The 16,270-nt window shown below is 36.7% G+C and overlaps 1 protein-coding gene across 3 annotated transcripts in view; it reads left to right on the top strand.

Annotated features, from left to right (window-relative positions):
- Nucleotides 1–16,270, top strand: part of Atad2b (ATPase family, AAA domain containing 2B) — a 129,622-nt gene that overhangs the window by 107,915 nt on the left and 5,437 nt on the right. For 2 of the 3 annotated variants that reach the window (XM_013013666.1, XM_013013668.1), the window contains exons 23-27: nucleotides 2,874–2,996; nucleotides 4,476–4,613; nucleotides 8,047–8,730; nucleotides 11,522–11,649; nucleotides 11,902–12,030. In XM_013013666.1, the coding sequence (XP_012869120.1) occupies nucleotides 2,874–2,996; nucleotides 4,476–4,613; nucleotides 8,047–8,730; nucleotides 11,522–11,649; nucleotides 11,902–12,030 (1,202 nt within the window). The remainder of the gene's footprint in view (nucleotides 1–2,873; nucleotides 2,997–4,475; nucleotides 4,614–8,046; nucleotides 8,731–11,521; nucleotides 11,650–11,901; nucleotides 12,031–16,270) is intronic. The other variant, XM_013013669.1, reaches the window with a different exon arrangement.

Below are 16,270 nucleotides of genomic sequence, written 5' to 3' on the forward strand. Positions count from 1 at the left end.
GCATAGTAGGTATCAGTTGTTGTTCTGTCCAGCCTGCTGACCTAGGTTTTTGTTATTGTTGTTGTTATCATAAAGGTTTTATACAGAGAGGTATCATAAGTCAGGTGAAGACTACATTTCTTTTTGGACTCTGTCACCCTTCCCTTACTCTCTTAAGTTTTTCCTTCCTGTCTCCACCCACAAGTTGTATAGTTCATTTTCAACATAGCGTCTAGTGTGTACCACTGCTACATTTGTTCATCCTTTGTTCATCCTTTGTCCCTTCCATTCCATTGGGATATTGTCATCTCAAAACTAGAATGCTTGAAACTAAACTCTTTAATTTCTAGCTTGTTTTCTTCTTTCTTTATCATTCTCTGGGTGATACTTTATATTGCCATTCTTTTACTTTTTTATCTTTCTTTCCTTTTTCTCTTTTTATTCCTCTCTTTATTAATGTATATTAACCCATGTTTTTGTGCAAGAAGCTAGAAAATTGTCTTTGATATTTACTATTTCTCTTCATGTGCTTTATCACCAATTCCTGTGATTGAGAGCCCATTTCCATTCTGTAATCTCTTCCTCTCATCACACCACCAGTACCCCAATCCAAGCCACTATCCTCTGTCACTTCACAAAAGCCTAGTGATTGTGCTCCTGGGTTTTTTCTTTTTTTAATTCCTTTCAATCCAATCTTCAGATAACATTCTGAGTGAACTTTTGTGCTACCTCCTTGTACATCTATTCATTGCTTATAAGATAAAATCTAAAATCCTTTCAAGAAGGTCTGGTTCTTGTTTGCCTCTTCTTTATTGTGTTCTTACCACAGAGCAGGTCATTTCCTGACCTCTTTGCTCTTTTAACCTTGGATTTTCTCATAGAGTTTTGCCTTAACTTGCAGTGGTTCTCTTTCTATTCCAAAGCATGTTCATGTGTCTCCTGAAAGTACCTCTACTTCAGGTATGTTTTTCCTTACTTGCCCATTGAAAATTGGCATACACACTAGAACCCCATAGTTTTCTTCATAGCTGTTATTAGGGGTGGCAGTTAAAGAAACTATTTGTTTAATACCAAGTTCCTATTTTGTCTTGAGTACTTGACAGTTGGTACCATGCCTGGGGTTTTGGTTTTACTGCTGGATGTCTATCTTTTGGCTTTTCTTAGTATAGCTAACAATGTTTCCTAGTATAACTAACTATATATAAAATCAGAGGACATATATTAGTGGTTGCCTTTTGAGTGATTTTTTTTTTTCTGATCCTCAGGGCCTAGGCATTGTCCTGAGCTTTTGTATTCAAAGCTAGCGCTCTATCACTTGAGCCACAGCTCCACTTCTGCCTTTTTGTGGTTAATTGGAGAGTCTCAAGGAATTTCTTGCTTGAGCTGATTTCAAACTGCAATCCCAGATTTCAGACTCTGAGTAGCTAGGATTACAAGCATGTGCCATGGGCACCTGCCTGTAAACGTCTTTTATAAGATTCTGTAATGAAATATTAAACTTCCTAATCAAAAAGTTATAAGTAAAACATATTTCTCTTACATTTTATGTCTTTACTAGAGTGAATAAAAGTAGATGTTATTTTTTTACTTTGTATTCTTGTTCTCAATACTATTACAAAAATCACTTTGGTATATTTGTTTGCCTTTTGTATCTGTTGAGTCACATGAGCGAGACTTTTGGGCTTTGTGGGAGCAGAGGCTTTTTTAGAAGTATTCTTAGATACGGTTTACCTAGGGCAACGTTTATGTTTCTCTGCTGCATCTGCTAACCACTTAATACCTACCATCTTGCATATTTTAGCTTGAGGAGTCTTCTGTATTTATCTGGTACCTTTTAATGCCTTCTTTACTCAGATAAGATGGATTCTTTATAACAGTTTTGACCAGTTTTTAACTTAGGGAAGAGATTAATATTTTCTGACTTTTTTGGGGGGTGGGTGGGTTGTGGGGGTTGAACTCTGGGCCTGGATGTTATCCCTTAGCTCTTCAGCTCAAGGCAAGCACTCTACCATTTGAGCCACAGTGCCACTTCCAGTTTTCTGGTGGTTAATTGGAGATAAGAGTCTCAAGGACTTTCCTGCCCTGGCTGGCTTCGAACAGTGATTCTTAGATCTCAGCCTCCTGAGTAGCCAGGATTATAGGCATAAGCCACCAGCACCCAGCTTTTTTGACTTTTTGTTTGTGTTTTAACTGGTTCTGGGCCTAGTGATTGGCTGGTGCTCTACCACTTGAGTCATGCCTTTTTGATGTCAAACAGTAAACAGTAGTGACCAAGAACTCAGTGATTACACACGCTATACTGGAGGGATTTCATTTTTAATTCATCTTTATGAAGCTTTAGAATTCATTCCTTGTGTTTAAAGGGAATGTTTAATTGAAAAATAAACATTTGTGTCCACTTGAGTCATGCCTCTAGTCCTACATTTTGATGCTTAACTGGAGATGAGTCTTGCAGATTTTCTACCTAGGCTAGCTTTAAACTGTGATCTTCCTGGTCTCAGGCATCTGAGTGGTTAGGAGTACAAGAATGAGCCACTGGTGCCTGACTTGAGATTTTCTGAACTCATGCTATGTATCTGTGGCAACTCTGGGGATGGGACTATAGTGAATAGCCTCAATTTTTAAGTTTTTATTGCATAAAACTATGTTTTTTTTACAAATTTAAGATAAAACTGTATGTTTGAAGTAATGATTTAATAAGTCTAGTACTATGTGATGCTAAAATCCTAAGTTTTCAGAGAATTAACTTGATTGAGTAGCTTATATTTTTTACCCATCATTGAATAGCTTATATTTTTTAGCTATACCTAAATGACCCTTTTCTTACCTAATAATGCTTATTACAATTGTATTTACATGTATCTCTAGTAAATTTATGGTAATTTTCTTAACAGATAAAATAATTAGGCACAGGGCTTGTACCCTGAAGGACACTGCACATGCTATCATTGCAGCTGAATTGGATCCAGAATTTAATAAACTCTGTGAAGAAATCAAGGAAGCAAGAATAAAAAGAGGTAATTATAGAAATAGACTTGCTGGGGAAGCCATGTTTACTCATTTCACACCGAGTCATTTAATGATGTTTTGTTAAGAATAGTATTATAAAAATGTGTTTTGAGACATAACCTTTATTTATGGTGTACTGGGTAGTGACCATATGTAATGAACATATATAATGCCTTAAATTTTTATGATTTCTTGATGAGTAAATTCAAATTCCTTTCTTTCATTTGAAGCTATGTAATACAGCATTGTTGATTTTATCAACTTGCTGTGCCATAGAATACTAGAACTTATTAATTTTTGTAAATTCTCAAAGTATAGGTCATTTTTTGGTCATTTTATTTCTATTAAAAGATTTGGATAAGCAGGGCATTGGTGGCTCACACCTATAATCCTAGCTACTCTAGAGGCTGAGATCTAGGTTCAAAGCCAGCCCAGGCAGGAAAGTCTGTGAGACTCTTAGCTCCATTTAACCACAAGAAAACTAGAAGTGACACTGTGGCTCAAAATAGTATAGCCTTGAGCAAAGGAGCTCAGGGACAGCTCTCAGGCGCCATGACTGGGGGGAAAAATATATTTAGATAATTGTTTTCATATCTGAACAGATTTTTGTTTTCAAGAAGCCAGGTGTGATGGTGCATGTCTGTAATCGGTTTATTCAGGAGATAGAGGTAGGAGGATCTCAGGTTTGAGGACAGCCCTGTTTGTATTTGTTAAGGAGATCTTATTTCAAAAATAAAACAAAAACAATGCCAAGAGGACATGGCTTAAGCTGAAATGTGTTTGTCTAGGGTACACAAGGCCCAGGATTCAGTCCCCAATACTGATACAATCATGAACACTTTTTTTCCCCCTCCCTATTGAAGCTATGGGCAATTTTATTGTTAGAAATATAACAATTATCAAGTATAGTTTGTTTGATTTATAATCATGTCCTTGAGGAACTTGAACTATAGCAAGGGAGAGAGAAATGTTTTTTTTTTTTTTAAGTTGCCAGGTGCTCTTGGCTGCCCTTGAGCTCTTTTTGCTCAAGGCTAGTGCTCTACCACTTGAGCCAGAGCTCCACTCCTGGCTTTTTGGTGGTTGGTTAATTGAAGATAAAAGTCTCTCAGACTTTCCTGCTCCAGCTGGTTTCGAACTGCAGTCCTCAGATGTCAACCTCTTGAATGGCTAGGATTGTAGCATGTGCCTCTGGCACTCAGCTGACATACAGTCTTCTTCCATGATCATAGTATGAAATGTATCTCATTGTGCATTGACTAAGAGTGGATGTTAAGTGTGTCCATGGCCTACTGTTTTATGATTTTCTGTCTAGTGTCTGCCCCATCTTAAAACAAAAGACACTTTCCATCAGAATCATACATTTTTCAAGTATAATTAATCACGTAAAACTCGAGTTTTGTATGTCAGACCTTTTTTTAAAATTTTAACCTTGTTGCTTTCTGTAGCTGAGAATATTTAAATAGGTATTGCTTATCTGCTGTTTGCAGGCTTATCGGTAACAGCTGAACAAATAAATCCTCATGGTACTGGAGCTCGGAAGACAGAAACTAGAGTTGAAGAGGCATTTCGACACAAACAAAGAAATCCAATGGATGTCTGGCACAATTCTGCAAATAAATGTGCATGTGAGTAATTGAGATCATGTTATCCAGTGGTGGGAACAATTGAAAAAGATGCAGATTTGTTAGGAATTGGATTCACAAACCAAAATGCTATAGTTTTTTCCATAGCTTCTTTAATCTTTCTTCCTAGAGGTGAAGAGTTTGTGGGGTAAAATGCCAACTCAGAAATGTATTTCTTTAAACTCATTCACTATTTTCATCATTTGAACTGGATTAGAATATTTTTAATGTTAAACTTGGTTTAACATTAGGTTGGAGATGTGGAGGCAGCAGACTTTTTACCACTCTGTCCTCATTCCTCACCCTTTTGTTATACTCTACAGGATGTTCTCTTTATAGTGAGAAATGGGACTTTGTCATATGGATACAGAAAAGGTTGGGTCTTTGAGAGTATTTTGTGCTGAGCTTGAGAAATCAAAACAGCCTTCTTCATTTGTCTAGTTTTCTATAATACATTTAGAGGGAAATTTAACATTCTAGATTTTCTTCATGAAAACATTTGTGTTGGTCTATAATATTCCTAAAAGACAAAGGCCAATAAACCCAGAATCTTCCTAACATAGTCTTTCTGTTTCACTCAAGATACCCTACCTTGGGAGATACATATATTCACATTACAGGAACCTGTGATATGAAGATGGTAATGTTGTTCTGTCAATAAAGCTGGCTCTCTTTCTTTTGCTGGCCATGGGGCTTAAACTCAGGGACTAGATGCTGTCCCTGAGCCTCTGTGCTCTATCACTTGAATCACAGTGCCACTGCCAGCTTTTCCTGAGTAGTTTATTATATATAAGAGTATCACAGACTTTTCTTCCCAAGCTGGCTTTGAAGTGTAATCCTCAGGTCTCAGCTTCCTGAGTAGCTAGGATTACAGGTATGAACCACCAGCTCTTTTACAAATGGCATTGACTTTGAATAAGTGAGTCATACTCACTTTTTAAAGCTTCTGTCTTGATATGTGACATTCATATAGAAAAGTTTGAGAAAGACTTACTGTTCTTGAAACTATTTGCCCTAGTTATAACTTAACCTGTAATGACACAACCTGATTCTATTAATGATAATATATTGAATATTCACTTTAGCATGTTAAATTCCTTAAATATTAAAAAATTTAATATATTTTAATATATAAATGAGTTTTGTTTTTCCTTACCAGTAGGTGGCATATGTGACACACTGTCTGTTTTAGGTTTTCTTAAGTCATAAATGCAAATATCCTACAAAGACAGTTGCTTTCTTAATGCCTTGGTTTTATAAACCTGGGCTTGGAAACCAGTTCACTCTAAAGATTGTTCCTAAAAATGGACTTTTCTAATAGAGTACCCTTGATAAAAAAAAATAAAGTGGTATGTTAAGGATTGGATTCACAAATACATATACTCCCACTGAGTACCAGGTACTCTAAAGGTACTGCAGACTCAAACAAAAATCTCTATTTTTGTGGAGCTTATACAATTAGCTTTTCTTCTGTAAACATTTTGTTAACGATTAGGTTGTAAAGAAATGAGCTTCCTCTCGTTGGAGGAGAGGTCACCCTCTTCCTGTAGAGTTCCATGATTTAGGAAAGGGAGGGAGGATTCTTGTGATTTTGGTTACATGGCTGAAAACGAAGAAAGATTGCAGTTGTCAGGAATGGTTTCGCATATAGTAAGAAACCTAGCAGCTCCATCTTTTTGGAGTCAGATGAATACCTTTTCTAATGTTGAGTCTATTTTGCATATAGTTAACGGGATGATTACAGATGCCTGCAGCTGAGCCTCTGTGTTGTGTGCCTGCTTTCACAGCAGATATTTGCAGAATTTTTTTTCATGAAAGTTAACCCGATACTATAAATTATAAACATAAAAATGAAGGAAAAATAATGAAAAGATAATTCTAATGCCATTGTTTTTTTTTAATTAAATAGTTGTACAAAAGATTTTCTTTTTTTTTTTTTTGTCAGTCATGGGGCTTGAACTCTGGGCTTGGGTGCTGTCCTTTCGCTCTTCAGCTCAAGGCGAGCTCACTACCACTTGAGCCCCAGTGCCACTTCCAGTTTTCTAATGGTTTATTGGAGATAAGAGTCTCATGAACTTTCCTGTCCAGGCTGGCTTTGAACCGTGATTCTCAGACCTCAGCCTCCTGAGTAGCTAGGATTATAGGTGTGAGCCACTGGTGCCCAGCACAAAAGGTTTTCAATTCCAGCAGTCAGGTTATAAGTACAATGTATTTGATCAACGTCACCCTACCATTGTTCTTCCCATCATTCCCCATCCCATCCTTAACCTCAAGTACCACTAAGTTTTGTAGGAAAAATATACCAGGTGACCAAATAACTTGAATTTTGGAAATGATTCCAGGAATCCTCAGTAGCTCTACTCTCAGACAAGAAAGAATTAATTTTGAGCATATGTATTAATCCATATAAATTTGCTGGTGTCTTTACAGAGTCTCGTTAAGTTTTTAAAAGTGAAGAATGAAAGCAGTGTGTGAATATATTATATACTATATACACTGTAGACTATAAAGTCATATTAAACATGTGAAGGAGATTTAAAATTCCTCGATATATCTTTGCATCTGGAAACTTCTGCTGTGGATTTATAGGGCTATAATTTCTATCATGAGTATTTTCCATACAGCTTTTGTAGGTCTTTTTCACATAACTGATCAAATAACTATTTTCTTAATGTTGTTGCTGCTTTAACAGCAGAGAACTTGGTTTTCTTACATATTCTCAGGTAACTTTGCAGTAACTTGATGCTGCTAGGTGAACCGTTTGTGCAGGAGGAACTAATAGTTGGCTAACCAAAGTGACCCTACATGATTATACATATTATTGGTGATTCCCTTTTCTGAAAGGAAAGACAATTGAGATTTCTTTGTTGAGACACCTGTAATTATTCTACCATGCATTATTGGCTTCTGTATTTGTTTGTTTTCATATTGTGGTGACAAGATATACACCTTCCTGGGGAAAATTTAAAACTATGTCTAACTTTCTAATCAGCCTGATAATATAGCCATTTCTTAAATGTATATATTATGCAGTTGGCCACTGGTGTTAAAAATGAAGCACATATAAAGTAAAACGTATGGTACCAGAAAAGATTATATGAGATAATTTTTAATTAATTTTTTATTATGAAAATACCGTACAGAGGGGTTACAATTACATGAGCATGGTAATGAGTACATTTCTTATCAAGCATTGTGGCCTCCTCCTTTGTTTCCCCTTACCATCCGAGATAAATTTTTTTTAACTTTCTATTTTGTAGATTTCATATCCATTTTACTTGTAGATTGTGAAAATTAGTCAGCATGGATATCAAGAACTAAGAATTTTTGTTTGTATGTTAGATCATTATGAGTTTGCTTTGAGTCCTCTTTAGATATGTCTAACAAGTATTTCACTCCAAGTTCTACATATCTTTACCCCCTCCTCATGAAACAGTTCGAGTTCGGCGAAAGTCAAGGCGACGATCACAGTGGGGTAAAGGAATTATTAAGAAAAGGAAAGTCAATAATTTAAAAAAAGATGAAGAGGACACCAAGTTTGCAGACTATGAGAATCATACAGAGGACAGAAAATTGCTGGAAAATGGTGAGTTTGAGGTAAGCACTGACTGCCATGAGGAAAATGGAGAAGAGACTGGAGACTTGTCTATGACTAATGACGAATCTTCATGTGACATCATGGACATGGACCAAGGGCAGAGGCTAAACAGTGGAACAGGTACAAAAGAGAACTTTGCATCTACTGAAGAAGAAAGTTCAAATGAATCTTTACTTGTCCACAACAGCAGTTCTCTCAATCCAGAACAGTTATCTAGAAAGGAGCCTTTCCTTAAAGGCAACTGTCTGAATGGTGACGCCTCCGCTGATAGCTTTGAAGGAATACCAGCTCTAGAGTGCCAGAATGGCAAAGCTGAAGGGACTCCTCTCTCTGGTAGTGGAGAAAAATCTAATTCTGAACAAAAGATTCTCATGGAAGAACAGCCAAAAGAGAAATCAGAAACTTCTAATGAAAATCATGAAGATGATTCTGAGAAACTAGCCACACTGGAATGCAGCAATAATGAGAAGTTAGAGCCTTGCCTGGATGTGGAGGTTAAAGATACAGAACTGGATAAAGAAGGTAGAGCTACACTTTAAAACACTTTCTGGAAGTTTAAATTCCAGAGTTCATTACTTATTTTTATCTGACTTATAAGTAATTATATTGGGTAATTGTATTGCTCTGAGAATCTGTTAATGTTTTCATCCTTTTCCATATAAAAGTATGCGTATATACTAGGCTTTGCCAGTGGTTTCAGAGATGTTATGGTCTACTTTCCTGGCTGCTCTTATGCTTCCCATCTGATTATCACTCTCATTCTAGGGGATATATAAGTAAAAGCCAAGTAAAATCAGCAGGAGGAAAGAAGATAGAACTCCAAAAAGAATTTTTAGAATGAGATGTGGGTAGGCAGAGAAGACTTGGATATTATAACATTAGTCATGCAGATCTAGATTAAACTACCACTCCTGTTCATTATAATCATATAACTATGAGCCTGTTACTTATGCTTTCCCACCTTGGTTTTTCATCTTGTAAATTAAACTTCGAGATGGCATTGTTGCAGGGATTGCAATAAGTCATGTATAATAATTGCCTCTCATAGTTACTGGCACTTGCTAAGGTATATTTATTCCAGGCAGTCATTGTTAATTGAATCTGAGGGATGTTCAGTCTAAGAGGCTCCATTGATTTATAAGGCTTGGTGTGGAGGAGAGACACAGAATTCTCACTGTCGAGTTATCTTGTTCTTAGAGAATCAGTACTCTACCAGCTACTGGCTTCTTAAAACAATATGATTTTTTAAGAAGCAGCAGGAAAGGAGAATCAAGGGCTTCTAGTGCATCGTTGTTCATTGTTACTTTTTGGTCCATAGTGGTACAGAGTTAGTTGGCTATCTAGTTCAATAAATAAATATTTCCTTCCTGGACAGGTCTTGAAGTTATATCGTGATTTATAAATTGTGGGGAATACACAGAAATTTAGAATGGGATCAGAATTGTGTGTAAAAATTGTTCCTGCCATATTTCTAAGCCCTGTAGTAGAAGTAAGAAATTGAAATTATTATTCACTCTTACATTTCTTTTAATGGATAGAGATGTGCTGTTCTTAAAGGTTACCTGTTAAATGTTTTCTTTTATTTTTTTACACTTAAAAAGATTTTATTATGTGCTTTTTTTAATTTAATTTTATTTTATTTGTGAACATACTGTACAGAGGGGTTACAATTACATGGGCAGGATAATGCGTACATTTCTTACCAAGCATTGCAGCCTCCTCCTTTGTTTACCCTTCACATCCCTTCCCAGAAATGTTTTCTTTTAAAATATATAATATTGGGCTGGGAAGTTGGCTCAGTGGTAGAGCGCTTGCCTTGCATGCCTGAGGCCCTGGGTTCGGTTCCTCAGCACCTCATAAGCAAAAAGATAAAAGTCGGAAGTGGTGCTGTGGCTCAAGTGGTAGAGCATTAGCTTTGAGCTAAAGAGCTGAGGGACAGCGCCCAGGCCCAGAGTTCAGGCCCCACGACCGGACCCAAAAAAAAAAATAAATAAATAAAATATATAATATTAAGAAGTATTAGCCAGGTGCTGGTGACTCAAGCCTGTAATCCTAGCTACTGAAGAGGCTGAGATCTGAGGATCGCGGTTCAGAGCCAGTCGGGGCAAGTCTGTGAGACTTTTTTTTTGGGGGGGGGGTGGTCGTGGGGAAAATTGAGATCTGAGACTGGTCCAGGTTGGCCTGAACTCAGGTACTCCTCCAAGTTGGCCTTGACCTTGGTATCCTCTTATCTCAGCTTCCCAAGTGTGTGCCCCTGTACCTCACTTTTTTTTTTGGTGGTGATATTAGGGATTGAACTCCAGGCCAGTGCCCTGCTAATAACTCATTCGTTCAAATTTGTATTTATGTTCCACCCAGCCTCCTCTTAGAGAAGCCCTATTTTAGAGGAAAATAAAGCCTAGAGGTCTGCCTGCCCTCTCTTATCCCTTCAAAGTGCCTGCTATTATTTGCTTTTTTCAGTAATGTGATTGGTCTCAGCAAGCTAGTAGGAGGAAAGCAATTTGATTATTCTACTCACCTAAGGTAGGAAAGAATCAGTCCTGTTACACTTATAATGGGTTTATAGTTTTAGGGGAAAAATGTTATAACCTAGATCAGTTTCATGTAGAATTTTAGCTGTAAAAGTAAGAAATTTTAGACAGTGTTCAGGCAATACTTTGGTTGAGAGGCAACTGTGTATGGACAGGCTAGCCCCCTTCCAGGTCACTACTTGATTTTGTAGGTCTCTTCCCTTCCCAGTTCAAAAACTCTCAATTTTACAATGATAGCAACCATAAAGAGTGTATGAAGGCTATTTAGAAGCCAGTGCTTGAAGATGAAGATGGCTTTTATCTTTCTTTTTCATATGTTTGCTAGGCTATATTATAATATAACTTGTTTTTTTATATTTATGGTTTAGTTTCTTTAATTTAGATTTCTTATTCTTACACACAGACATTATCATTTGAAGAATATACTCCTCCTTATTCCAAATAGGACTAGTGGTAGGTAAAAGAAATTATAGTTGCCAGTGGCTCATTCCTGTAATCCCAGCTACTAAGGAGGATGAGATCTGAAGATCGCAATTTGAAGCCCAGTCTGGGCAGGAAAGCCTGTGAGACTCTTATCTCCAGTTAACCAGCAAAAAGTTGGAAATGGAGCTGTGACTCAAGTGGAAGAACATTAGCCTTGAGCAGAAAAGCTGAGGACAGTGGCCAGACCCTGAATTCAAGCCCCAGGACCTGTACCAAAAAAAGAAAAGAAATTATAATTACTTATTATTGATTCTCTTTAATTTTTACTGGTTACAGTATATTTTTCCCCTTAATTGTAGGTGCTTCTAAAGTAAAGAAATATCGCAAATTAATTTTAGAGCCGGCAAAAACAACCAGCCTGGAACTGGTTCCGGAAGAACCATCTGAGCCTGTGCCACCCTTGATAGTTGATCATGAGAGACTGAAGGTAAGCTTTGCTTTTCCAGACAGCTCTTCCTAATTTAATTTAATTTAATTCTCACTAATTTAATATACTTGTGTTAGGGTTTATGCTATAGAAGACTTATATGTGTTTTGAGGGGTTAAGAATACTGGAATAGGATAGTTTGGTAATCAACTAAGATCTAAAATCTTTTAACTTCAGGTATATATTTTATGGTTTAACCATTTGAATGTAACTGCTTCAGTGAAAATCAAACTACATTTTCTTTTCTTTTAGAAATTGCTTGATTTGTTGGTAGATAAAAGCAACAATTTGGCAGTTGATCAACTAGAGAGATTATATTCTCTTCTTAGTCAGTGCATCTATCGTCATCGTAAAGATTATGACAAATCACAACTTGTGGAGGTAAGTGCATAGTCCATTTGTAGAATAAACAAATGTGGTCTCTACCCCATAGAGAAGGAAGAGAAGTTACTCTTAACTGAAAAATGTTTTGAAGGTTTAATATTAGAAAAAAAAAGGGGGAGCTGTAGTTGTAACTGTAGCTTAGTCACAGAACTCTGTGTGTGTGCGCTTGTGTGTGTGTGTGTGTGTGTGTGTGTGTGTGTGTGTGTGTGTGAAATCACATTTTCTTGATCCATTTTGCCATTGCAGGCATTTGGGCTATTTCCATAATTTGGCTATGGTGAATAGTGCAGCAATGAACACAGGTGTGCAAGTGTATCCTGACTTGAATCTTTTGAATAAATCTTTTGATTAATGCCCACTTATGGTAGCTCTAGATGATCAGGTAGTTCTATGTTTAGGGGTTTGTTTTTGTTTTGTTTTGCCAGTCCTGGAGCTTAAACTCAGGGCCTGGACACTGTTCCTGAGCTTCTTTTGCTCTCAAGCCTAACACTCTGCCATTTGAGCCATAAGCCACTTCTGGCTTTCTGTTTTAGTGGTACTGAGGAATCGAACCCAGGGCTTCATGCATGCTAGGCAAGGACTCTATCACTAAGCCACATTCCCGGCCCATTGTGTTCATACTCTTAATATAGTGTCCATTCTAACTGGGGTGAGATGAAATCTCAGGGTTGTTTTGATCTCCATTTTGTTTATGGCCAGAAATGTTGAGCATTTCTTCATGTATTTATTATCCATTGTTATTTCTTCTGAGAAGTCTTTATCACCTTTGCCCATTTTTTAATTGGGTATTGATTTTATAAGAGCTTAATTTCATGAGCTCCTTGTATATTCTGGATATTAGACCCTTATCAAAAGTATAGCTGGCAAAGATCTTCTCTCATTCTATAGGCTGTCTCTTTAGCTTTTTTTTTTTTTTTTTTTTTTGTCAGTCATGGGGCTTGAACTCTGGGCTTGGGTGCTGTCCTTTCGCTCTTCAGCTCAAGGCGAGCTCACTACCACTTGAGCCCCAGTGCCACTTCCAGTTTTCTAATGGTTTATTGGAGATAAGAGTCTCATGAACTTTCCTGTCCAGGCTGGCTTTGAACCGTGATTCTCAGACCTCAGCCTCCTGAGTAGCTAGGATTATAGGTGTGAGCCACTGGTGCCCAGCACAAAAGGTTTTCAATTCCAGCAGTCAGGTTATAAGTACAATGTATTTGATCAACGTCACCCTACCATTGTTCTTCCCATCATTCCCCATCCCATCCTTAACCTCAAGTACCACTAAGTTTTGTAGGAAAAATATACCAGGTGACCAAATAACTTGAATTTTGGAAATGATTCCAGGAATCCTCAGTAGCTCTACTCTCAGACAAGAAAGAATTAATTTTGAGCATATGTATTAATCCATATAAATTTGCTGGTGTCTTTACAGAGTCTCGTTAAGTTTTTAAAAGTGAAGAATGAAAGCAGTGTGTGAATATATTATATACTATATACACTGTAGACTATAAAGTCATATTAAACATGTGAAGGAGATTTAAAATTCCTCGATATATCTTTGCATCTGGAAACTTCTGCTGTGGATTTATAGGGCTATAATTTCTATCATGAGTATTTTCCATACAGCTTTTGTAGGTCTTTTTCACATAACTGATCAAATAACTATTTTCTTAATGTTGTTGCTGCTTTAACAGCAGAGAACTTGGTTTTCTTACATATTCTCAGGTAACTTTGCAGTAACTTGATGCTGCTAGGTGAACCGTTTGTGCAGGAGGAACTAATAGTTGGCTAACCAAAGTGACCCTACATGATTATACATATTATTGGTGATTCCCTTTTCTGAAAGGAAAGACAATTGAGATTTCTTTGTTGAGACACCTGTAATTATTCTACCATGCATTATTGGCTTCTGTATTTGTTTGTTTTCATATTGTGGTGACAAGATATACACCTTCCTGGGGAAAATTTAAAACTATGTCTAACTTTCTAATCAGCCTGATAATATAGCCATTTCTTAAATGTATATATTATGCAGTTGGCCACTGGTGTTAAAAATGAAGCACATATAAAGTAAAACGTATGGTACCAGAAAAGATTATATGAGATAATTTTTAATTAATTTTTTATTATGAAAATACCGTACAGAGGGGTTACAATTACATGAGCATGGTAATGAGTACATTTCTTATCAAGCATTGTGGCCTCCTCCTTTGTTTCCCCTTACCATCCGAGATAAATTTTTTTTAACTTTCTATTTTGTAGATTTCATATCCATTTTACTTGTAGATTGTGAAAATTAGTCAGCATGGATATCAAGAACTAAGAATTTTTGTTTGTATGTTAGATCATTATGAGTTTGCTTTGAGTCCTCTTTAGATATGTCTAACAAGTATTTCACTCCAAGTTCTACATATCTTTACCCCCTCCTCATGAAACAGTTCGAGTTCGGCGAAAGTCAAGGCGACGATCACAGTGGGGTAAAGGAATTATTAAGAAAAGGAAAGTCAATAATTTAAAAAAAGATGAAGAGGACACCAAGTTTGCAGACTATGAGAATCATACAGAGGACAGAAAATTGCTGGAAAATGGTGAGTTTGAGGTAAGCACTGACTGCCATGAGGAAAATGGAGAAGAGACTGGAGACTTGTCTATGACTAATGACGAATCTTCATGTGACATCATGGACATGGACCAAGGGCAGAGGCTAAACAGTGGAACAGGTACAAAAGAGAACTTTGCATCTACTGAAGAAGAAAGTTCAAATGAATCTTTACTTGTCCACAACAGCAGTTCTCTCAATCCAGAACAGTTATCTAGAAAGGAGCCTTTCCTTAAAGGCAACTGTCTGAATGGTGACGCCTCCGCTGATAGCTTTGAAGGAATACCAGCTCTAGAGTGCCAGAATGGCAAAGCTGAAGGGACTCCTCTCTCTGGTAGTGGAGAAAAATCTAATTCTGAACAAAAGATTCTCATGGAAGAACAGCCAAAAGAGAAATCAGAAACTTCTAATGAAAATCATGAAGATGATTCTGAGAAACTAGCCACACTGGAATGCAGCAATAATGAGAAGTTAGAGCCTTGCCTGGATGTGGAGGTTAAAGATACAGAACTGGATAAAGAAGGTAGAGCTACACTTTAAAACACTTTCTGGAAGTTTAAATTCCAGAGTTCATTACTTATTTTTATCTGACTTATAAGTAATTATATTGGGTAATTGTATTGCTCTGAGAATCTGTTAATGTTTTCATCCTTTTCCATATAAAAGTATGCGTATATACTAGGCTTTGCCAGTGGTTTCAGAGATGTTATGGTCTACTTTCCTGGCTGCTCTTATGCTTCCCATCTGATTATCACTCTCATTCTAGGGGATATATAAGTAAAAGCCAAGTAAAATCAGCAGGAGGAAAGAAGATAGAACTCCAAAAAGAATTTTTAGAATGAGATGTGGGTAGGCAGAGAAGACTTGGATATTATAACATTAGTCATGCAGATCTAGATTAAACTACCACTCCTGTTCATTATAATCATATAACTATGAGCCTGTTACTTATGCTTTCCCACCTTGGTTTTTCATCTTGTAAATTAAACTTCGAGATGGCATTGTTGCAGGGATTGCAATAAGTCATGTATAATAATTGCCTCTCATAGTTACTGGCACTTGCTAAGGTATATTTATTCCAGGCAGTCATTGTTAATTGAATCTGAGGGATGTTCAGTCTAAGAGGCTCCATTGATTTATAAGGCTTGGTGTGGAGGAGAGACACAGAATTCTCACTGTCGAGTTATCTTGTTCTTAGAGAATCAGTACTCTACCAGCTACTGGCTTCTTAAAACAATATGATTTTTTAAGAAGCAGCAGGAAAGGAGAATCAAGGGCTTCTAGTGCATCGTTGTTCATTGTTACTTTTTGGTCCATAGTGGTACAGAGTTAGTTGGCTATCTAGTTCAATAAATAAATATTTCCTTCCTGGACAGGTCTTGAAGTTATATCGTGATTTATAAATTGTGGGGAATACACAGAAATTTAGAATGGGATCAGAATTGTGTGTAAAAATTGTTCCTGCCATATTTCTAAGCCCTGTAGTAGAAGTAAGAAATTGAAATTATTATTCACTCTTACATTTCTTTTAATGGATAGAGATGTGCTGTTCTTAAAGGTTACCTGTTAAATGTTTTCTTTTATTTTTTTACACTTAAAAAGATTTTATTATGTGCTTTTTTTAATTTAATTTTATTTTATTTGTGAACATACTGT

The sequence above is a fragment of the Dipodomys ordii genome, unplaced genomic scaffold (genome assembly GCF_000151885.1).
Source record: "Dipodomys ordii isolate 6190 unplaced genomic scaffold, Dord_2.0 Scaffold20, whole genome shotgun sequence".
Taxonomy (NCBI): domain Eukaryota; kingdom Metazoa; phylum Chordata; class Mammalia; order Rodentia; family Heteromyidae; genus Dipodomys; species Dipodomys ordii.